The 19865-nt window shown below is 32.9% G+C and overlaps 1 protein-coding gene across 1 annotated transcript; it reads right to left on the reverse strand.

Moving 5' to 3' along the window:
* Positions 1-15594: 15594 nt before the first annotated feature.
* Positions 15595-19079, reverse strand: LOC147563173 (protein FAR1-RELATED SEQUENCE 5-like). Its single transcript, XM_086655961.1, has 4 exons — positions 16810-19079; positions 16635-16721; positions 16495-16552; positions 15595-16419 (listed from the first exon to the last, which is right to left on the reverse strand). Exons 1-4 carry the CDS (start codon positions 19077-19079, stop codon positions 15595-15597), a joined length of 3240 nt encoding a protein of 1079 aa, XP_086512087.1.
* Positions 19080-19865: the final 786 nt, after the last annotated feature.

The following is a 19865-nucleotide window of genomic DNA, read 5'->3' on the forward strand; positions in this document are numbered from 1 at the left end:
GACAATTATGGAACTTATTCAATTCATGATGCATGTACATAATATATATTTATAATGTATCTTACTCATCTAGTTTGGTGGCTACGTAAAAAAAATGACTAGCTTTTGTAGACAAGGTACAGGTAGACATGTAAGCATAAGGTAAAAAATGATGGATTAATTTCGTTTTGGTGTGACCAACTGATCGATTTGGCTTTTTATTACTATCTGATGTTGATCTGACATCCAATTGTGCCTGACAGATGTCAAAATATGGTAGGATTTGTTTATGTAATCAGAAAATAAAAATAGAAATTGCTCTCCACCAAGATGTCAAACATAAATTATTTTTTGGAATTATTCGAATTCAAATTCAAGACTTATCCTAAAATATTAAGTTACAACTAAATTGTCAGATGGTTCCCAATATGCGTAGATGTAATGTTTGAACACTCTATCTAAGTTTGTAATCAGAGTATCGTCACTTGAAATCAACAATATGTAATCTCCATTGCAGCCAAAAAAATCTTGTTAATAAATATTCGTGTAAAAATCATGACAAACGTAAAGGGGCCACATTTTGACAACTCGCTTCGGGCTTCCAAAATGTCAGGACCGGTCCTGGCAACGAAGGTCATCCAGTTTAAGTTACTTAACAAATTTTGGTTACAGGCTATTGAAGATATGAATTGGAAAATTTTTGCTATATTGCATCTAAAAAATCAGCTGAAGGGAGGCTTTACGTTTAAAAAGTTGTTTTTTGAAATGGAAGAAGACAAAAAAAAACGGCATCAAGTTTGAGTTGGTTGATTCAGTAAGTATAGGAAGAGTTATAGCTTCATCTCAGGGGAGAAAGATCTTGAATGGAGAAAGATTTACCAAGAACCAGAACTAGTTGGCAGGTCACGTAGTTTAATAAGTAGTGTTGAGTTCATGAGTTCTTTGTATTGGTTTCTTTTGGATGGACTAGTTGGTGTGTTTAATTTGGAAACTGAAGTCTATAGTTATTTAAATTGTCCATCCATGTATGACTCGATCAATCGGTATGATTATACGTTTCGAGTTTACCGGTTTTGGTTTTACAATGGAGAATTAGCAGTTGATGTTGATAAGACATACTTATGAAGGAAGACATATTTAAAATTATAAATATCAAAACTTTAAAATTAAAAATTTTAAGATTCAAACTTTAAATATTAAAACTTTAAATATTAAAACTTTTATAATTAAAGCTTAAAATATTAAAACTTTTAAGATTAAAACTTTAAATATTAAAACTTTTATAATTAAAACTTAAAATATTGAAAACTTTTAAGAATAAAATTTTATATATTAAAATTTTTATTATTAAAACTTTAAATATTAAAACTTTTAAAATTAAAACATTTAAGATTAAAACTGTAAATTTTATGTTTTAATCTTAAATACTAGTAAAACTTTTAAGATTAAAACTTTAAATATTAAAACTTTTATAATTAAAACTTAAAATATTAAAACATTTAAGATTAAAATATTTAAATTGTCTATCCATGTATGACTCGATCAATCGGTATGATTATACGTTTCGAGTTTACCGGTTTTGGTTTTACAATGGAGAATTAGCAGTTGCTGTTAATAAGACATACTTATGAAGGAAGACATATTTAAAATTATAAATATTAAAACTTTTAAGACTGTAGAGTGGGGTTTTTTCAATTTGGATAAGGAAGAATATATGTATCTAAATTGCCCCTTGTTGAAGTTCTACCCATTTGACCAAAGTGCCAATGGGGAGGTGATGTTCCATTCGTTAGGGTTTGTTTATAAGTATAACGTGGAAACACATGTTGTTACAAAAATGGAGGGCAAGGGCCTTCCATACATACATTAATCTAAATTTATTAAAAACTAAATTTATTAACAACTAAATTTATTAAAAACTTCAAATATTAATCTTGAAGTAAATTTATCAAAAACTTCCTACTACAACAAATATTTATTAAAAACTTTAATCTTGAAGTAAATTTATTAAAAACTTCCTACAAACAAGATTAAACTAAATTTACTTTTTTTTCATATTAAAACTTTAAATATTAATCTTGAAGTAAATTTATTAAAAACTTCCTACTACAACAAATATTTATTAAAAACTTTAATCTTGAAGAATTAAAAAAAAAAATGGAGTTGAGAGAGAGAGAGAGACGTGAGAAGAATAAAAAAAAAAAAAAAAAAAAATTTTTTTTTAGAGAGAGAAAAAAAAAATGGAGGTCGTCGGCCGGAAATTTGGCCGGCCGGCGACCTCTGCCGGAGAAGGTGATGAGGTGGCGTAACAGATGATGTGGCGTGAGTTGGCAGAGAGAGAAAACATGATGGAGGAGAGAGAGTGACGGTGTTATAACGGAAGGGGGCCATATGGGTATTTCTTGTAAAGTAGGGGGCCAGGCGGGAAGCTGGTCACAAAGTAGGGGGCCATTAGAGAAATAACCCTAAACTAAATTTACTTTTTTTTCAGATTAAAACTTTAAATATTAATCTTGAAGTAAATTTATTAAAAACTTTCTACTACAACAAATATTTATTTTTACTTCCTACTACAACAAATATTAATTTATTAAAAACTTTAAATATTAATCTTAAAAGTTTTTTTTGAGTTTTAATTATAAAACTTCCTACTACTTAACAAACAAGATTAATATTTATTTTTACTTCCTACTACAACAAATATTCTCTCTATACAACTGGTGAGTTTCGTAGTTTTTTTTGTGTGTCTTTGTCTTTGTAGACTTCCTTTACTCTTTCGACTACTTAACAAACATATGATTTGTATACGATGTTTGCTTGTCACAGAGGTCCTCAATTGGTAAAAAGTGGTAGTATGCTGGAGGAGAGGAAAAATAGATATGGGAATGAGGACGATCGGGCACTTTTAAAGGCGTGTATCTTATGTGCAATGCGCAACTGGTTTGAGCCACTTTCAAAATCTTGTGTGTACTAGGTCATCAAATGAGAAATACTCCTCGCCAACTTCAGCCGGAGCTGTGGGCATTGACCCTGATTGCAGCTGGGTAGAACAATGGTAAGTTCTTTGCTCGTTATGTTATTTCGCTCTTCTCTTAATAGTTGTTATTCTTTAGTTCTCTCGTAATGTCTATTTCAAGAATCGAATTGTGTTCTGTTCTAGTCATGTTAGGACGAAATTATGATTTTAATCTTCTTTCTAAGGTGCATCTTGCTAGCCCACGTAAGCAGATATATGTCGAACCTGATAATGTGAAGGCTGGAATTGTCACTTATGGAGGCTTATGCCCGGGTCTTAATGATGTCATGCGACAGGTTAGGGAGCTCGCTTCAGAGTTTCAGACTAGTAATTCAGTTTCGAACAAGTTTGTACTTCAATATAATCTTATGTAAATATTAAAAATAGAAATTTTTTAATATTAAAAAGAGAAAATTTCACAAAACTGATTAGATTTCGAAAAATGAGCAACAATGGAAACTAGAACTTTCGACAATAATATAACTGAAATAACCAAAACCACAATACTCTTCAGCAATCGTTAATAATTGAGGGCCAATTGAAAAACTAATTTAGACAAACTAATATCTATCGGTAGAATGTACAAACATAATCAATTATGAGCAGAAATAAAGTCAAAGGCAATATCTTGAGAAATCTAATATCACGAATTGAAAATGTGCCATCATCACTTCCAGACGCTAACATATAGCGACTCGACCTATGTGTATTATCATACAAGAGAATGTAAGATTTACTAAGATTAGATCCACAGAGTCTACATACGTGAACATCTTCAACACTTGCAGCATGTCCGATAAGTGGTGTAGTATCAACATTCCACGTAATAAACTCCAACGAAAACATTTTAACTAATAAGGAATGGTAATTTAGATTGGGCAATATCAAGTTAAAGATACCAAGTAATGAACTCCAACGAAAGAGATATATAAAAGCTACTTTACTTGATACAAGTCTTTTATTTTGTGAGGATCCCAATCTGTAGCATACCCTTCATCTTTGTGCCCGCCAAACATCATCAATGGGGCCTGATACAGAACGGTAGAAGCTCCTGTTCTTACATTTTCTTCTGATCCAGCTAAAGCATTTATGTGGGAGCTGAAATCCCATATCCGCATGGAGTAGTTTGTGATCCAGCTAAACAATTTATGTGGGAGCTGAAATCCCATATCTGCATGGAGTAGTTTGTGAGTGCAAAAGCACAACTGAAACTTGAAAGATAAGTGGGTTAACTTTTACATAAAACTGTGTCACCCATGATTCCTCCACCAACAAGCTTCTCTTCTTTACCATATACTATTATACTAATAGTCTTATTTATTCACGTGTTCACATAAATATAATATTTCTTATGTATGGGATAAGAGAAACCTGAACTATAGAAAAATCTCCACAGTAATGCACAAGAGTTAATTCAGGAGATGAACAAAAAAGGGAAAGCAAAGAACATGAACAGAAAGAAGAAAAAACCCAAAATCTGATTTTAGTTTTCTTTTAGCTAGAAAAAAAACATTGCAGATGCTCGAAGCCAGTGGTGCCTTTGTGGAGAAGTTATCCGATACAATTTCACACGACTTACCTAACGAATAAGTACCATATTCCTTTTGTCCCATTTGTCGGAGTAAACCATCATGGGCAGTCTATTCTATTGGGTTGTGGGTTATTGTCTAATGAAGATGCAAAATCATTTTCGTGGTTGTTTAGGACATGGCTTTCTTCTATGGGCGAAAAAGCTTCTGATGCGATTATTATCGATCAAGATGCAGCCATGCAGATTGCGATTCGAGACGTATTTCCCACTACAAGACATCGATGGTGTTTGTGGCATGTGATGAAGAAAATACCTGAGAAACTAAAAAGTTACAAAAAGTTCGACGAAATAAGTAAAACTCTTACTGAACTTGTCCATGAAACACTTAGCCAAGAAGAGTTTGAGCGTAACTGGATGCTTACATTAAAGAAGTATGACTTAGAAGAAAATAGTTGGTTGATTCATATGTACCAAGAAAGAAGGCGATGGGTACCAATTTTTGTGAAAAATAATTCTTGGGCGGGAATGTCTAGTACTCAACGTAGTGAATGTGTAAATGCTTTTCTCGATGGATATGTAGGCCCAAAAACTACCTTAAAATTTTTTGTTGAACAATACAATATGACTTTAAGGGATAAAGTTGAAAAGGTGGCAAAAGAAGATTTTAGATGTTATAATTTAGAAATTTCGTGTGTGAGTCCATTTCAAATAGAAAAGCAAATGAGGGAAAAGTACACCCATAAGAAATTTGGAGATTTTTAAGAAGAAATAAAAGGAAAGATGGCTTGTGATACAGTCGATTGTAGAGAGTATGAAAATGTGCACGAGTACACCATTTCAGAGGAGAAAGAATTTGGTAAAGGCACCAAAACTTGTTATTATAGAGTTATGTTTGATCGTATTGAATGTGAAGTTCAGTGCAATTGTTTATTGTTTGAATTTAAGGGGATTTGTGTCGACATGCGATAACTGTGTTATGTAAGAATAAAATTGTTGTCATCCCAGATAAGTACATCCTTAGGAGGTGGAGGAAAGATGTTTCAAGATCTTACACAAAGATTAATGTAAACTATGGCCGATGGGACACAACACCAGAACAAAAAAGATATGAAGAATTGTGTCTATCCTTCACTAAACTAGCTAATGTTGCATCTGAAAGCGAAAGAAGTACCGAACACTTGAAGGACTATCTCCTAAAATATAAGCCTAAAACAAACTTCGTAAATGAAATGAGCAGTGGTTCTGGTTATAGCATTGACTGTGAGGAAAATGCGCGACAAGATATACTTGATCCAATATCGCGTAAGGCGAAGGGGCGTCCTCGAGAGAATAGATTGAAGCGGAAGAGCTACAAGTCGAAGAAACGAGTAAGTAAACTTGAACTTATAGTTCTTATACCTTTCTCATTTGTTTATATGTAAACTAATTAGGGTATGGCCCGTGCCTCCGGCACAGAAAAAATTATTGAGCCAGAAATTTTAGTTTTTTTTATAATATGTGTATGTTTACATCAGACTCCACCTTTGCAAAAACAAGCTAGTCAGGAACTTCAAATATTATTTAATTTTTTTCACTGGAAGTAACTAACCGAGAACAAAAGACAGATTGTTTTAGAGGCAAAGGGGTGGAGAGAAAATTAAGAAGAATTTTCACACTGGAAGTAAATAACAAGAATACGCTAAAAATCTACAACTATACTGGATTTTTGTATTTACCTCTATTATTTATTACAAAATGAATTCATCGTGAAGTTACGGGTGTTTACTCAGGAGCACTCCAACATGATATTACAAAACAGTCGCTCAAAATCTACAACTATACAAAACTGGATATTTGTATTTACCTGTATTATTTATTACAAAACGAATTCAACACAATACAAAATAGTCGTCTGTAACTTCTCATAAATTAAACTTCGTCAATCTTCACAATTACACGTCAAAATCTTATACCAGTAGCCGAATGGTTCAACTGGTTGATAAAAGAAAGAAGAACAAACATAGAATATACTAAATGAATGGTACTGTTATGGCCTTCTTGATTGTTTGTGAATAGGTAATGTGTAGATACTTCAGTGTAGCTTATAGTAGGTCCTTCAACATCTTTCCAACGTTTATTACCTAAAAAGCAAAAGCAAAATTCATAGAAATAAGTACATGTCTATGAGTTGTTTATCGTTATCATCATACCCTTCCCCATTGAAGTCCTTGAGCTAAAATAATTCGTCGAGTAATCTTCTTCAGACACACCCTATATCTTCACATACACCTTAAAGAAAAAAGTTAAGCATTTATCAACAATCAAGCTGATAAAATATATGGCAGAGTGATGAAAGATAACATTCATGAGTTAAACCTTGGTTTTTAAGTTAAGAGAAGAAGTCAAAGTACCTTTCAGAGCTTGAGTGGCGCACCGCGAAGGAGATTCTAAGGGAGACAAATTATTAGTAGATAGTTTCATCATCCATTAGATAAATAACCAAAATTTTGAGTAAATGTAGAACAAATTTACCTTTTTACATGCTGGATACCTTGGTATTCCTTCAGATGTCAAATAATGATTTCCATCAACTCCAAGAATGAAATCATTCTTGGGCCAATCCAGTTAGTTCCCACTATGGTGAACTCAAGACCGACTGTTCTTAGAAGCTGATAAAAATGGCACAAATTACGTATACTAATAAGAAATAATTAAAACCCAAGATTTCTAATACCATCTATGCTTCCAAATTGAACCTAAACACAAGGACAAACATGTATTTTATGGAGGTAAAAGTGAGGATCCTACTCAAAATGAGAAACAATAGTTAAATGTAGTTTCAGTGACTGTATCTTATTCATAAACTAAAATAGACAACTAAGTACCTATCAATCTTAACCCTATTTATAATATAATTGAGGAGTCACTTAAGTAACACATGAATAAGATTGGAAAATCATAATGTCAGAAATAAATAATGAACTGTAAAATTTGGAATGCCATATACGTTCACAAATAGATTTACCATTCCTGAGGCTTCAAGCTCTGAAAGGTTCTCTCTTGCAAGAGAATCGTTATGTGTTTGTCTTTAAAAAATCGATCGCTCGTCAGAAATTGGGAAAATTCTACCAGCAGCGAAAAAATTGTGATTTTGCAGCTAAAGATGAGGTTCAAAAGATCGAAAAGAATGATTTTATTCACTGACCACATTTGATAAACAAACTATTAGTATCACAAACTTTGAGTATAAATCCTGCCATTGTGTATCTAGAAATAGAACAAAAGAGCTTATTCCAAATAGTAGATTGGCAGATAGAAAACTCACAAAGAATCGAAGTATTCCATTACAAAATTATAAATGACTAACCTAACATAATGTTTTTCTGATTTTCCTTCGTAAGGACTTTGCACTCCTTACTTACCAGTTTTATGCTAACTTTTGTCTGAAAAAGTTTCCAACAGGTCGTAGTGATCGTATACATGAAACAACAATTTGATAGGGTTCTTACTCTTTCCGTACTCCTGCCCGTACGTTGTATTGTTTTTAAAGTCGCCCGAGCTTCTTTCAATAATAAAAACCGATATAGGTATTCTGCACAAATATATCTAAACGAAAATGACGTTATCAAATTTAAGTTTAAGTAACCCGATAACTTTTATTAATCTGAAAATCTATATATGAAAGTATACGGTACAGGTGTGAATCAGAGTTGAACAATTGAACTTCTTTATTTCAAAAACTTGGTATGCCATCTAAGTATAGTTCAAACTTCAAATCTTATTATTATAAAAAGTTAAGAACAACTTTCCCAGTGAGTGAGCGCAGTTAAAAGATGATAATCACAAACAATTATAAGGTAGTTTCTTTGGTACTTCATAGTCTAGATGTGGATCTTTTAGATAGTAGGCATAGAATGAATACATTTAGACACAGTGAACCTGCACGACGAGACTGCGTAGTTGAGTTTGCACGGAGGTGCTATGCCGAAGACATGAAGGTGTAGTGGTAGCATCGGAATTGAGGCAGAAGATTGAAGTACTCCAAACTTGGTCGGCTCGTGTGGGTAATAAGGGTAATATTCTTCTAGCCTTGATATCAATTGTTAAATGGAATCAAAGCGTAATACTCTTCTAACCTATCACATAGGCTCTGATACCAATTGTCAAATGGGTATCAGAGTGTAATACATTTTTAGCATGTACATCTTCATCGTGTTGCTCAGGCTCTGATACCAATTGTCAAATGAGTATCAGAGTGTAATACGTTTTTAGCCTGTACATCTTCAGGCTCTGATACCAACTGTCACGACCTTTTTGTCCCGTTAGGTCGACCCGGCATAATATGCTTGAACCACCAGTGATTTCATCCCTCTACCTAACGTCGGCAGCAAGATCTTATTAATGGTCATTTTGTTCTGTATGCAACGCTTAGAGAAAGACATCGATGAAGATGACCGGAAGAAGTGGGATGATGATTTTGTTAAGCTTGGTGGTTGTATTCTTTTTGAACTTACTCATGCTGCAAATTATCTCAACATAGAAACTTTACTTGATTTAGCTTGCCAAACTATGGCAGATAATATAAAGGATAAATCAGTTGTGGAAGTAAGAGAGTATTTAGGAGTTGAGAGTGATTGCACTACTAAAGAAGAAGATGTTGTTTCAAAGAACAGTCAATTATCTAGGTTTATTGGGTGTTTAGATAATATTAAACTTTACTAGTTACTGTAGAAGATTTAGAGTTTTACGATAGGAAATATATTTTAGAAGGTTTAGTTTTATGAATTTGACGAAGAAGAAGGTAAGGAGGTACTTAAATCTATTTTCCTTCTTTATCGATGGAAATTTTATATTTTAGAAGGTTTAGTTTTATGAATTTGATAATGGAAATTCTATATTTTAGAAGGTTTAGTTTTATGAATTTGATAATGAAAATATTTTTTTTAGTTGTGTTCTTTCTCTTTCTTCTTTGTTTCCTTCTTTATTTTGGCCCCAAATCCATAAAGAATAATCTGCGGGGAATAAATTCTCTAGGGAATCCATATTTTTTTTAACATTCTCGGGGACATATTTTATTTTAGACCAAAAACTCACTTGATCAAACATTGCCCCCTAATCTTCATCTTCTCTATCACCTTCACCACCACAACTTCCCACTACCACCATTTCGACCACTATTGCCACTTATTCTCTCCTCTATTACCATATTTTTCGACCTCTCTCTCTCACTAAGATCCAACATAACTCCTTTTTGAAGTATCAAATAAGAACAAGAAAATAAAACTTCTAGAGAGTGATTTTACTCAAAGAAGAAAGTGTAGAGTGATTTCTATTAAGCATTTGTGGTTTGATTTGAAGGAAGCCTCTCCGATTAATCCTTGTTCACCTCGTTGGTTTTCTTTCCAGTGAAATGGCATAATCCATAAGCTACATGTGATAGAGGAAGAGGAGAAGAAACGGGTGTAGGATAATTCCTAGAATTGGATTGATGAAGGGATAAGGTAATGCCCTTCAACTGAGACGTTACAAACCCTAATTTAGAACCTTTGATTTTCAGAGACCCATTTGAAGATGCTTTAATGTTGTGAAAGGGAAGAGGAGAGTGGGTAGTGAACAAGAGGCTTGTTGATGTTGAAGATGTCATGTTTACTTTCTTACTGATTGGCTCACTAGACCTCTTTCCATCTCTTTATTTCTCTTACCTTTCATATTTCTGGTTTATCCACTTTAGCCAGAAGGGTTCAAAAGAAGCTAGAAAGAGAAGTTACAAATTCTAGACAGAGAGATAGGGAGAGAGAAGATGAACAATAGAGGGAAAAGTTTGATCAATCCAATTTTTGGATTAAAATGAAAAATATGTGCCTAGGTTAATGTTTATTAAATAAATTTTTATTCCCCCGAGATTTTTTTTATTCCCCAAAGCCGCGGCCTTTATTTTCCGGTATTTGGGTTCTGCACATTTGAGTTAGTACTTTATTCTTTTAAAACCCAATATCTTACAATTTATATGATCAATTATAGTTTCCTCGAAAAAAAGAATCAATTAATGGGTGATAGAAACTAAAGAGAAAGTATTATTCATTAATCTCACAATCAAGGAATGATTCAATTACAATGAGATTTAGCTTATATAGCTTTGATTACAAGAAAACCATTATAGAGAGAAAGAATAACACAAAAGGTTGTTACAACTAATAACTAACTATGTTAGTTATGAAAACAATTTATTAGTTGTTGATCCATTTAGTCTATAGGCACCACTACTATTTAGTTGTTTATTTGTAAGTTTACACTAGTGAGACACCATCTTCTAACTTCATCACTTGATATTGACACACTCGGATTACACCATTAGTATGTTCACTGTCATTAATTTCCTGAAAAGGCAAGTCTACTTTCAGTCACTAAAACCCATTATAATAGTGAATCTAGCCTATAGTGCTACCGTTACTATGTAAGTTTAACTCACTACATCTAAGTCACCTTCTAAAATGATATTCATGAGGTTCATTGCCAATCCAATCTCTCTTAATACATCACCTCTAGATCTAGAAGAAAATACCTCAAACAGTGAAAGTTATATTTAAGGCACGGGAGTGAAACATGTTTACTAGCAATAACAATTTCATAATGTGATTCTTAGTGATCTCATATCTTTCTATCTCCCCACCAAACATGGCCTAAAATAAAAGTTTTGGTCATATCCGTTATCGCGGCGAATTTCGCTCTAACCCAATGTCACAGACCGTTAATATGTCGCAAATACTCAGAACTACACGAGTTGAAGTTGTAGAAATTAAAATTCTAGCGACTATAGTCAGACACTACGAACTCCCTTCAAGTATCTAGACGAAATCCTACCCATTCTTCTAATAAAAAAAAATCTTGGAATGAATAATACCCGATAGATTGATCAAAACCCAGAACTTGAAATTATTTATTTATATAAGATTTGTAATCCTAACTTAGAGAATATTTCTAATTTTGTTCTCTGTCTTTAGGAAGTTTCTAACTTTATCTCTCCACGATGAGGATTCCTCTCTTTATATTGAATTCTGTTTCCTCAACTTGGATATCAAGAACTAAACGGATATTTGTTTTTTTTAAAAGGTCCATGGGTATATAAACCAAAATAATGTCCAAAAAGGGTTTAGGGTCCAATCTTCCCAAAAAATAGATTTTTAGTCTTTTTGCTCTTGGGACTAAAAACCCTTAGTATATTAGACAAAATACCTCTCATGTCCCTAAACAAATTTCGCGGATTTTTTAAAGTGGGGTCAGATCGAAATTCAAACGGCATATTGTACCGTGATTTAGGGTTTAAAAAAGGAAAAAAATGATATAATTTAAACAAGATATTCTCTCTCATCTATCATCTATTTTGGAACCGAATCAAAACTTTCTTCAAACGGATATTCCCAAATGGGATATTTCTCAAATGGCCCCGAACTTTTTGACCAGCTTCCTGCCTGACACCCTACATTAACAAAAATACTCATATGGCTCCCTTTTTCCGTTATCTTTAACATTCTGTTAACTAGTCATATTCTCTCTCCTCCATCTCTTCTCTCTACCACCTCATCTTCTCGCCACCTCATCATCTTCTCTAGCAATTTTCCGGCCGACGACTTTCAAATATAAAAAAAATATATATATATATATATATTTTTCTCTCTCCTCTCTCTCTCTCTAAAAAATTATTTTTTTTTTCTTTTGTCTCTCTCTAGAACAGATCTAGAGAGAGGGTATGTTCTCACGAACAGACCTTCAATGGTCTGTTCGTGAGAACGGACCCTCTCTCTCTAGATCTGTTCTAGAGAGAGAGAAAAGAAAAAAAAATTTAGAGAGAGAAGAGAGAGAAAATTAATCTTTTTTATGTTTGAAGGTCGTCGGCCGGAAAATTGGTCGGTCGGCGACCTTCGCCGGAGAAGATGATGAGGTGGCGAGAAGATGAGGTGGCAGAGAGAAGAGATGAGATGGAGGAGAAAGAATATGACTAGTTAACGGAATGTTAAAGATAACGGGAAAAGGGGGTCATATGGGTATTTTTGCTAAAGCACGGGGCTAGGCAGGAAGCTGGTCACAAAGTTGGGGCCTATTTGGGAAATAACCCTTTCCAAATCAATTTTCTCTCTCTTCTTCACAGATTTGGAAACCAAATCAATTTTCTCTCTCTTACTATATAATTTTTTTTCGATTCAAATCAATTTTCTCTCACTTAACTTTCGGATTCGGAAAGAGTGTATTTTCTGGGATTAATATACAAAACGTATATATCACTTTGTCTCGCTTATTTTTCATATTTGGAAAGAGTATATTTTTCTAGGATCAATTTAGCGTGATTTGGGGATTAATATACATAACGTATATATCACTTTCTCTCGTTTAATTTTTGTTTTTACTTAAAAATAACCAAACATCCCTTACAGATTATGAAACATGTCCATAAATTATGTACAATTTACGAACATTACAACTATATTTGTTTTCGTTTATACTCGTACATAACCACACAACAAATATAAATTATGAAACAAGTTCGTAAATTACGTGTTTTTTATTAAGAGGAAACCATCATTTGTCATGTAAACAATATAATTTCTCAAATATTTCACATTATTTATACCTGAACTTTATTTTTTTCTCAGGTACACTGCAACATCTTCTCAACTATCTGAGTCATTTAACAAACAACGGTTACACGCTTTAAATCATTCTTGACAAACGAACCGAGTCTTCTCTGATGGAAATCGAATCAACTGACCAACTTCAGTAAATATTGTATCCCAACAATCAGATTTTAGTTTCGCAGTCTTACTTAGATTCAGTGGCGTATCTATGTGTGGGTCAGGAGGGGCCATGGCCCCCCTGACCCACAAACTTCGCCAACTGATTGCCACCTAAAATATCCGTTACCAGTCTTCTTTTACTCTATTGGCCCTCTCTTCTTAAACCTTATCCCAATGGTCCCAACCCAAACTCAATCAAAACTTAAGACCAATGTAGATCCTACCAACCAAATTAAATTCCTACCACACAATGATCTCATCTTACTTCCCTACTTCCACCACTCAAGATTCTAAATTTCTATATTTCAAAGTTCAATTGTTGTTTTTATTCCAAGTTTCTGTTATTTCAAGTTTCAATTGCTTTTTAGTTGTTAATTCATATTGATTCCAATTGTAAAAGTGAAATCAATTCAAGTCATCCAAACTTTAATCTCTCATTACCCAAAAGCGACTGTTTCTTGAATTGTAATTCGAAAGAACATAAATTTATTAGAGATTTGAATGAGCGACGACTCCGTTTTAATACATTAAAGAAAAAAAATTAGTAAGTGTAGTAGTATCATGGTACTTTTCTTATTTTTGGTTAATCTTTAATGACTTAATTGATATTTTAGTGCTAATTTTGAATGAAATTGATATTTTTTAAGTGGTTGTTTCGAAAGGATTGAAATTGATATTTGTGTTTAATCTCTATGACTTATTTGTGTATAAATTTCTCAAAAGTTTATGACTAGAATAATTCGGCCCCTCCCTAGCAAAATTTCTGGTTCCGTCCCTGCTTAGATTGGATGCTTATGTAGGAAATTCCACCAATAACAACAAAACTACAAAATAAAAACATATACATTAGTCAACAAAACATAAATTATAGGAGTATATTTTTATAAGAAAATTAGGAATAGTTTAATATGTCTAGATACCAAAAAACATAAATCATTCATATATCCCATGCTTTTTGATTGGGAATATTTAGAAACCAGGATACGGATAACAAGTGCACTAGTGGTTAAGTAGTGCAAGAAAACATTACTTACTAGTGACTAACATCAAGGAATTGAAGGAAATAGATACCCATTTCATTGTGAAAGACTTGAGATGAGATTCATTTTAATTGTGATTTGATTCAACCTTTTAAGCCAGATTTTCTTGCCAAAGTTTAAATTAGGGGTTTCATCAAAAGGATGTGTAGTTTTTGGTAACTGGTAAAAATAGAAGATTTTGAAGAAATTTTCAATACCCTGGAAAATCCTGACAATTTTCTTCTGTCAAAGGAGCCCATTAATTATTTCTTGATTTTTACTTTATTTTGGAGGTACTTGATTAATTCAATTGTCAAACTGAGAGGACGTCTTTTTTTTTTCATTCCTTTCGTATCCCAAGTTGTGTATTTTTAGGAAATGATTAGAGCATCAACATTGCAAATCTCAGAAAAATCTTTATAATTTATTTGTTAAAAGTAGAAAAATCTTTATTAGATTATCTTCATTGCAACACTTAGCAACTCCAATGCAAAACTAAGAAAAATCTCCATTACTCCAATGTGCCAGACTTTATTGAATTTCTCATTCTTTGATAGTTAAATAGAGATCTTCTAATACTTTGGTGTTTCTAGAGCGAATCTAGAACGTTGTTTTATTTGTTTATGTCAAATGATTATTTTTTTTGAGCCGTGATTCAGTGGGCTCGAGCTCATACCGTGAGGTATGAGCTCGAGATCCAGGCCGTAGATAATACGAAGAATAATTAGATATGGAAACATGACAGCTTGCTTTCACACAGCCAATTTGGGAAACCTTGAAAGTAATCAAATCAGCCATATAAATCATCCTATTTACACAACTGCCATTTACTCCAATCCATGGGTATGAATGACGTAATTACCCTTTCCAACTTGACCGTAATTCCTCTTCCTAACTTACAAGCAATTCATGGGCATACTTTCCTAAGTCCTGACTACTATTAATTTGTTTCTTTTTTTTCTTTTAGTTTTTGTGAGAAACTACTTTATTTTTTATTGCAAGATGATATTACTTATTTCTATAGATTTTAAAATTTCTTTTTAATGTAAAGAGTTTCTTTAATAAAAACATAAGAATATATTAAATTGCAATATGATTTTAAATTTCTTTTTCTTACCCGGTCAACTACTAGATATGAACAAATTAGAAAAGAAAAAAGATTTAAGAATTAGTGATAAAAAAATTAACAATGTTAAACATAATCATATATAGTTCATAAACTAAAACCAGTTGAATTTGAACTCATAAGTTTAACAAAGTTTAGTAAAATTCTTGAGAGAATTAATTAGCTACTAGAGAATTCCATGCTTGACTTTTGGGTCCAACCCAATGTGCCCATTCAACTGCACACGGTAGAAAATAGCGATGCCAACCTTTATATATTGGTGGAATTGGAGCATTTTCTTTTAGAATTGCCTTGACAAAGTGATTTTTCGTCTCGGATATTACAATTGCAATAATCTTTGGCTCTTCTGGAACACCCCCTCTAAGCGGTGGATACGTTACATTTTGAGTTTCTGATAGCACACACAAAACACAGTTGAAAGTAGTAGCAAATAAACAACCCATATCAGGTAAAGTAAACCAATGCCCTTTACCACAATATTCTTCATAGTAGTCAAGTACTTTTCTAATGTATATGTATCTATCAACGCCCAAATGCTGAGAAAATAGAACTTCATGTTCTTTTAGTGTCTCAATCATTTTCTTACGAACAATCACCCATCCATCTTCCTTGTCCAAACCTAAAAGTTCTGCACAACATCTGTATCCACAATGACCATCACCTAAAACATCTTCTAACCTTTCAATGACATATTGTTTAACCTTTACATCGAACTCAGACAATAAACTCTCTAACACCCATTCATCGGACACATCTTTTAATATGAAATCTTGACTAACATAACCCATCTTCTTTGTGTTTTGATTTTGACAACTTAACAGTTGGTCAAAATTTCTATCAATATCAGAATAAAGAGGTACTATATCTATTTTCCATTGTGAGGTATCGTCTTCTATTTCATGTGGAAGGTCCTCATTGAGGTCCGGTAAGAGAATTTTTTTCTTCTTATTCACTGCATAAGCATCAACCATGTAGGGACCCTTCAAATAACGAAGATCATTAGTGAATTTTTAAAAAATTCTTTCAAATTACGTGTAACTTAAAAGCATTGTTACCTGACTCATTAAAATGTCATCGTGTTTGCTAGAAATTATGTGTTCATCATTACCAGTACTGCATAGATTAAAAATTTTAAGTTGGTAAGATTTTTTATTTGACTCTAATAAAACATATACTATCTTATATTAATTAATACCTGATCCGATATGGTAATTTTGTTGACTTTTCTCCTTCTTTTGTAGTATGAGAAATCTTCTTTGTATTTGTGTGCATGTCATGTGAACTACAAAAAAATCGAACACAAAATATCAATATTTTAACACACTATGTCAGGATAAATACTTTATAAGGGACCCGTAAATTGACATTACCTCCTCGCAACTCCCTTGGACTTTTTGACAGTTTGAACAACATTCTTCTTCGGTAACTGATCAATCCAAGATTTTATTCTTTTTCTCCGACCTTTGTGTTTGACAATAGGTGGTTCTAATAATTGAATTTTCTCCTCAGATGAATGTTTAATAATATTTTCCTCAGATATATTAGTAGTCTCATTTTTCATTGCACTTTCGACTTCTTTCAATGCATTGTGTAAGCTATTTATTGCCACCTTATATAATTCAATAGATGTTGCACCCTTAGCTGCAATATTAATTGCCTCTTGACAAAGCTTATTATATCTAATAGTCACGCTTTCATTCAAGTCACCTGTCACTTCTTTACCTTTTTCATCAATTACCGACCCATATTTTGCGTATCTTGTCCACCTCTTTAATATGTACTGAATTGGAATACTTTGAACATCTTCAATCAAAAAAATCTTAAGAATATGTCTACATAAATACCCCGCAAATTCTAAAAGTTGACAACTACAACTTGTAGTCGTGTCAAGAGAGTCAAAAGTGACCATACGTGTTGCTTGTTTGTGTTCTGATCTCCATACATGATATCTAGATTTTGTCCCCTCTCTCCCAACTAATTCATGACGGTATGAAATACCCTCGAAAAGTTGACTTTGAAATTTTTGAAAGATGGTTCTTGTGTAAATTTCTGCTGCTTGTTTCTCGATATTTATTGAAAATCTCAAAACCCTTATTTTATGATTGGTCTCGTAGTCTTCATCGTTTTCCGCTTCTCTTCTTGCTAATACCGCCCTTTCATATTCTTTAATAAATTCTGCTAAAGGCAAACTCTTTTTCAAGTATCCATCGAAGAAGGAATTAATACTCTCACTACGTTGAGTTGTATACATTGCTCCACAAAATATATCCCTTGTATAAACTGATGCCCATTTTTCTTTTTTTTGAAATAGCCTTGTCAACCAAGTATTGCTTTCTAAATTGTATCTTTTCAACATTGCTTCCCAATTTGAGTGAAACTCTTCAATTGTCTCGTTGCCGTACAAACAATCATTAAAGTCGCGAGTAAAACCCTTGTGTTGATTAATAATATGAGGTAAATTCTTCATTGCATTCCTACATATGTGCCACAAACAATAACGATGTCGAGTACCTGGCAATACCTTTGCAATGGCTCCCCCGATAGCAGATTCTTGATCAGTAAGAATCACTTTTGGTTGTTTATCATTCATTGATCTCATCCATGTTTCCATTACCCACACAAAAGATTCTTCTGATTCATTGTAAAGTAATGCACCACCAAACAATATTGTTTGATAATGATGGTTGATGCCAACAATTGGGACAAAAGGCATGCCATACCTGTTAGTTCCATATGTAGGATCGAAGCAAACAACGTCTCCAAAGTAATGGTAATCCATCCTTGACCTAGCATCTGTCCAAAAGAAATTTGTTATTTGACCTTCTGCATTAACATGGATTGAATAAAAAAATGATGAATTTTCCATATGTTGACGTTCAAAATAATCAAGTAAAGCTTCTGCGTCACCCTTTACATGCTCTTTTTTTCTATTTGCATTAAAGAAATTTCTCGCATCTCTTTCTGTAAATCCAACATTGCGATTGCCCCCGGCTTCACGAACCATATAATTCATCATAAGATTTGTTTTCATACCTGCTGAACGCATGTTATTTAACAATACTCCTTGACTTTCCGCTATTCTCCTATGTGATCGAAGTTTATGTCTTTTATCTGGACTTACAAGATTGTGGTTGTGCTCTTCTACAAATTGAGAGACTACCCATTTAGTTTCTTCTCTCTTTCTTATATATATCATTGCTTTACAATCGGTTCTTGTCTCAGAACGAGTCTTTTTTCTATCTTTGAAAATTTCAGTTGTAGTGAAATTAGACAATCCTTGTAGCGAGCAACAATATTTTCGACCTATTGTTGTGTTGGTTCGATTAGACTTACAGGTCGAAGACTTTCGAACACTAAACCCCACATTGGATGCATAGTGATTGTAGAAGTTGTAAGCTTCATAGGGAGATTCAAATTCCATACCAACATAAGGCCGAAATTCATGTATCTCATTTTGAATATCATCATATTCTTTTCCTCGTACATCTCTTTGTAAATCTTCATGTTTTTCGTTGATGTTATGCCTCAATTTACATTCATCATCTCTCTCACGTGCACTGTAAATATCATCTTCTTTCTCACTATTAATAGTTATATCACCCTCGTTACTGTTGAGAAACACATCTTTTTCTGGAAGCATGTTCTCAAAGATGGAAGAATTTGCTTATCGAATACGCTAACTACTTTGAAATTCCGTGAAGAAGAAGATGAAAAAATAATTTTTTTTTGTATGGTTAAAGTTTAAATTTGTGTTGCTATTTAATGTGTTATTATTATTTTTTATTAAAGAAACTCTCTAAATAATATAATAGAAGAAACAAAAACATCCTAAGTAATATAAGAGAAGAAACAGAAACTCCCTACATTAAAGAGGAAATAAAACTTCAAATTAGATATAAGAAAACAATATGTTACAAAAACTGAATAAAAAATATAATTAATATATATGATTGAGTTGGAAACTTGTATTAAATTAGATGGAAAGATTGTCATAAAAAAAAAGTGAGATGGAAAGAGGAGGACAGTGGAAAGAGAATACGGTCCAAAGGTTGATTGTGCCGGATTAAAAAGAAACAAAATAATTAATAGTAGTTAGGACTTAGGATCTCAACAAAAAAAAGTCAGGACTTAGGAAAGTGTGTCCATGAATTGTTTGTAAGTTGGGGAGAAGAATTACGGTCAAGTTGGAAAGGGTAATTACGTCATTCACACCCATGGATTGGAGTAAATGGCAGTTGTGTAAATAGGATGATTTATATGACTGATTTGATTACTTCCAAGGTTTCCCAAATTAGCTGTGTGAAAGCAAGCTGTCATGTTTCTATATCTAATTATTCTTCCCATTATCTACGGCCTGGATCTCGAGCTCATACCTCACGGTATGAGCTCGAGCCCACTGAATCACGGCTCATTTTTTAATCGATTA

This window comes from Eschscholzia californica, unplaced genomic scaffold (assembly GCF_041429995.1).
Source record: "Eschscholzia californica isolate CP2 unplaced genomic scaffold, dmEscCali1.0.p SCAF_1, whole genome shotgun sequence".
In the NCBI taxonomy this organism is placed as follows: Eukaryota; Viridiplantae; Streptophyta; class Magnoliopsida; order Ranunculales; family Papaveraceae; genus Eschscholzia; species Eschscholzia californica.

What these genes read in the sequence shown, in the direction of transcription:
- LOC147563173 (XM_086655961.1), bottom strand. Translation starts at nt 19,079, where the DNA reads ATGCTTCCAGAAAAAGATGTGTTTCTCAACAGTAACGAGGGTGATATA. An exon ending in TCCAAGGGAGTTGCGAGGAG is followed by an intron (nt 16,722 to 16,809) that starts GTAATGTCAATT and finishes ATTTTTTTGTAG; the next exon opens with TTCACATGACATGCACACAA. An exon ending in AAATTACCATATCGGATCAG is followed by an intron (nt 16,553 to 16,634) that starts GTATTAATTAAT and finishes TAATCTATGCAG; the next exon opens with TACTGGTAATGATGAACACA.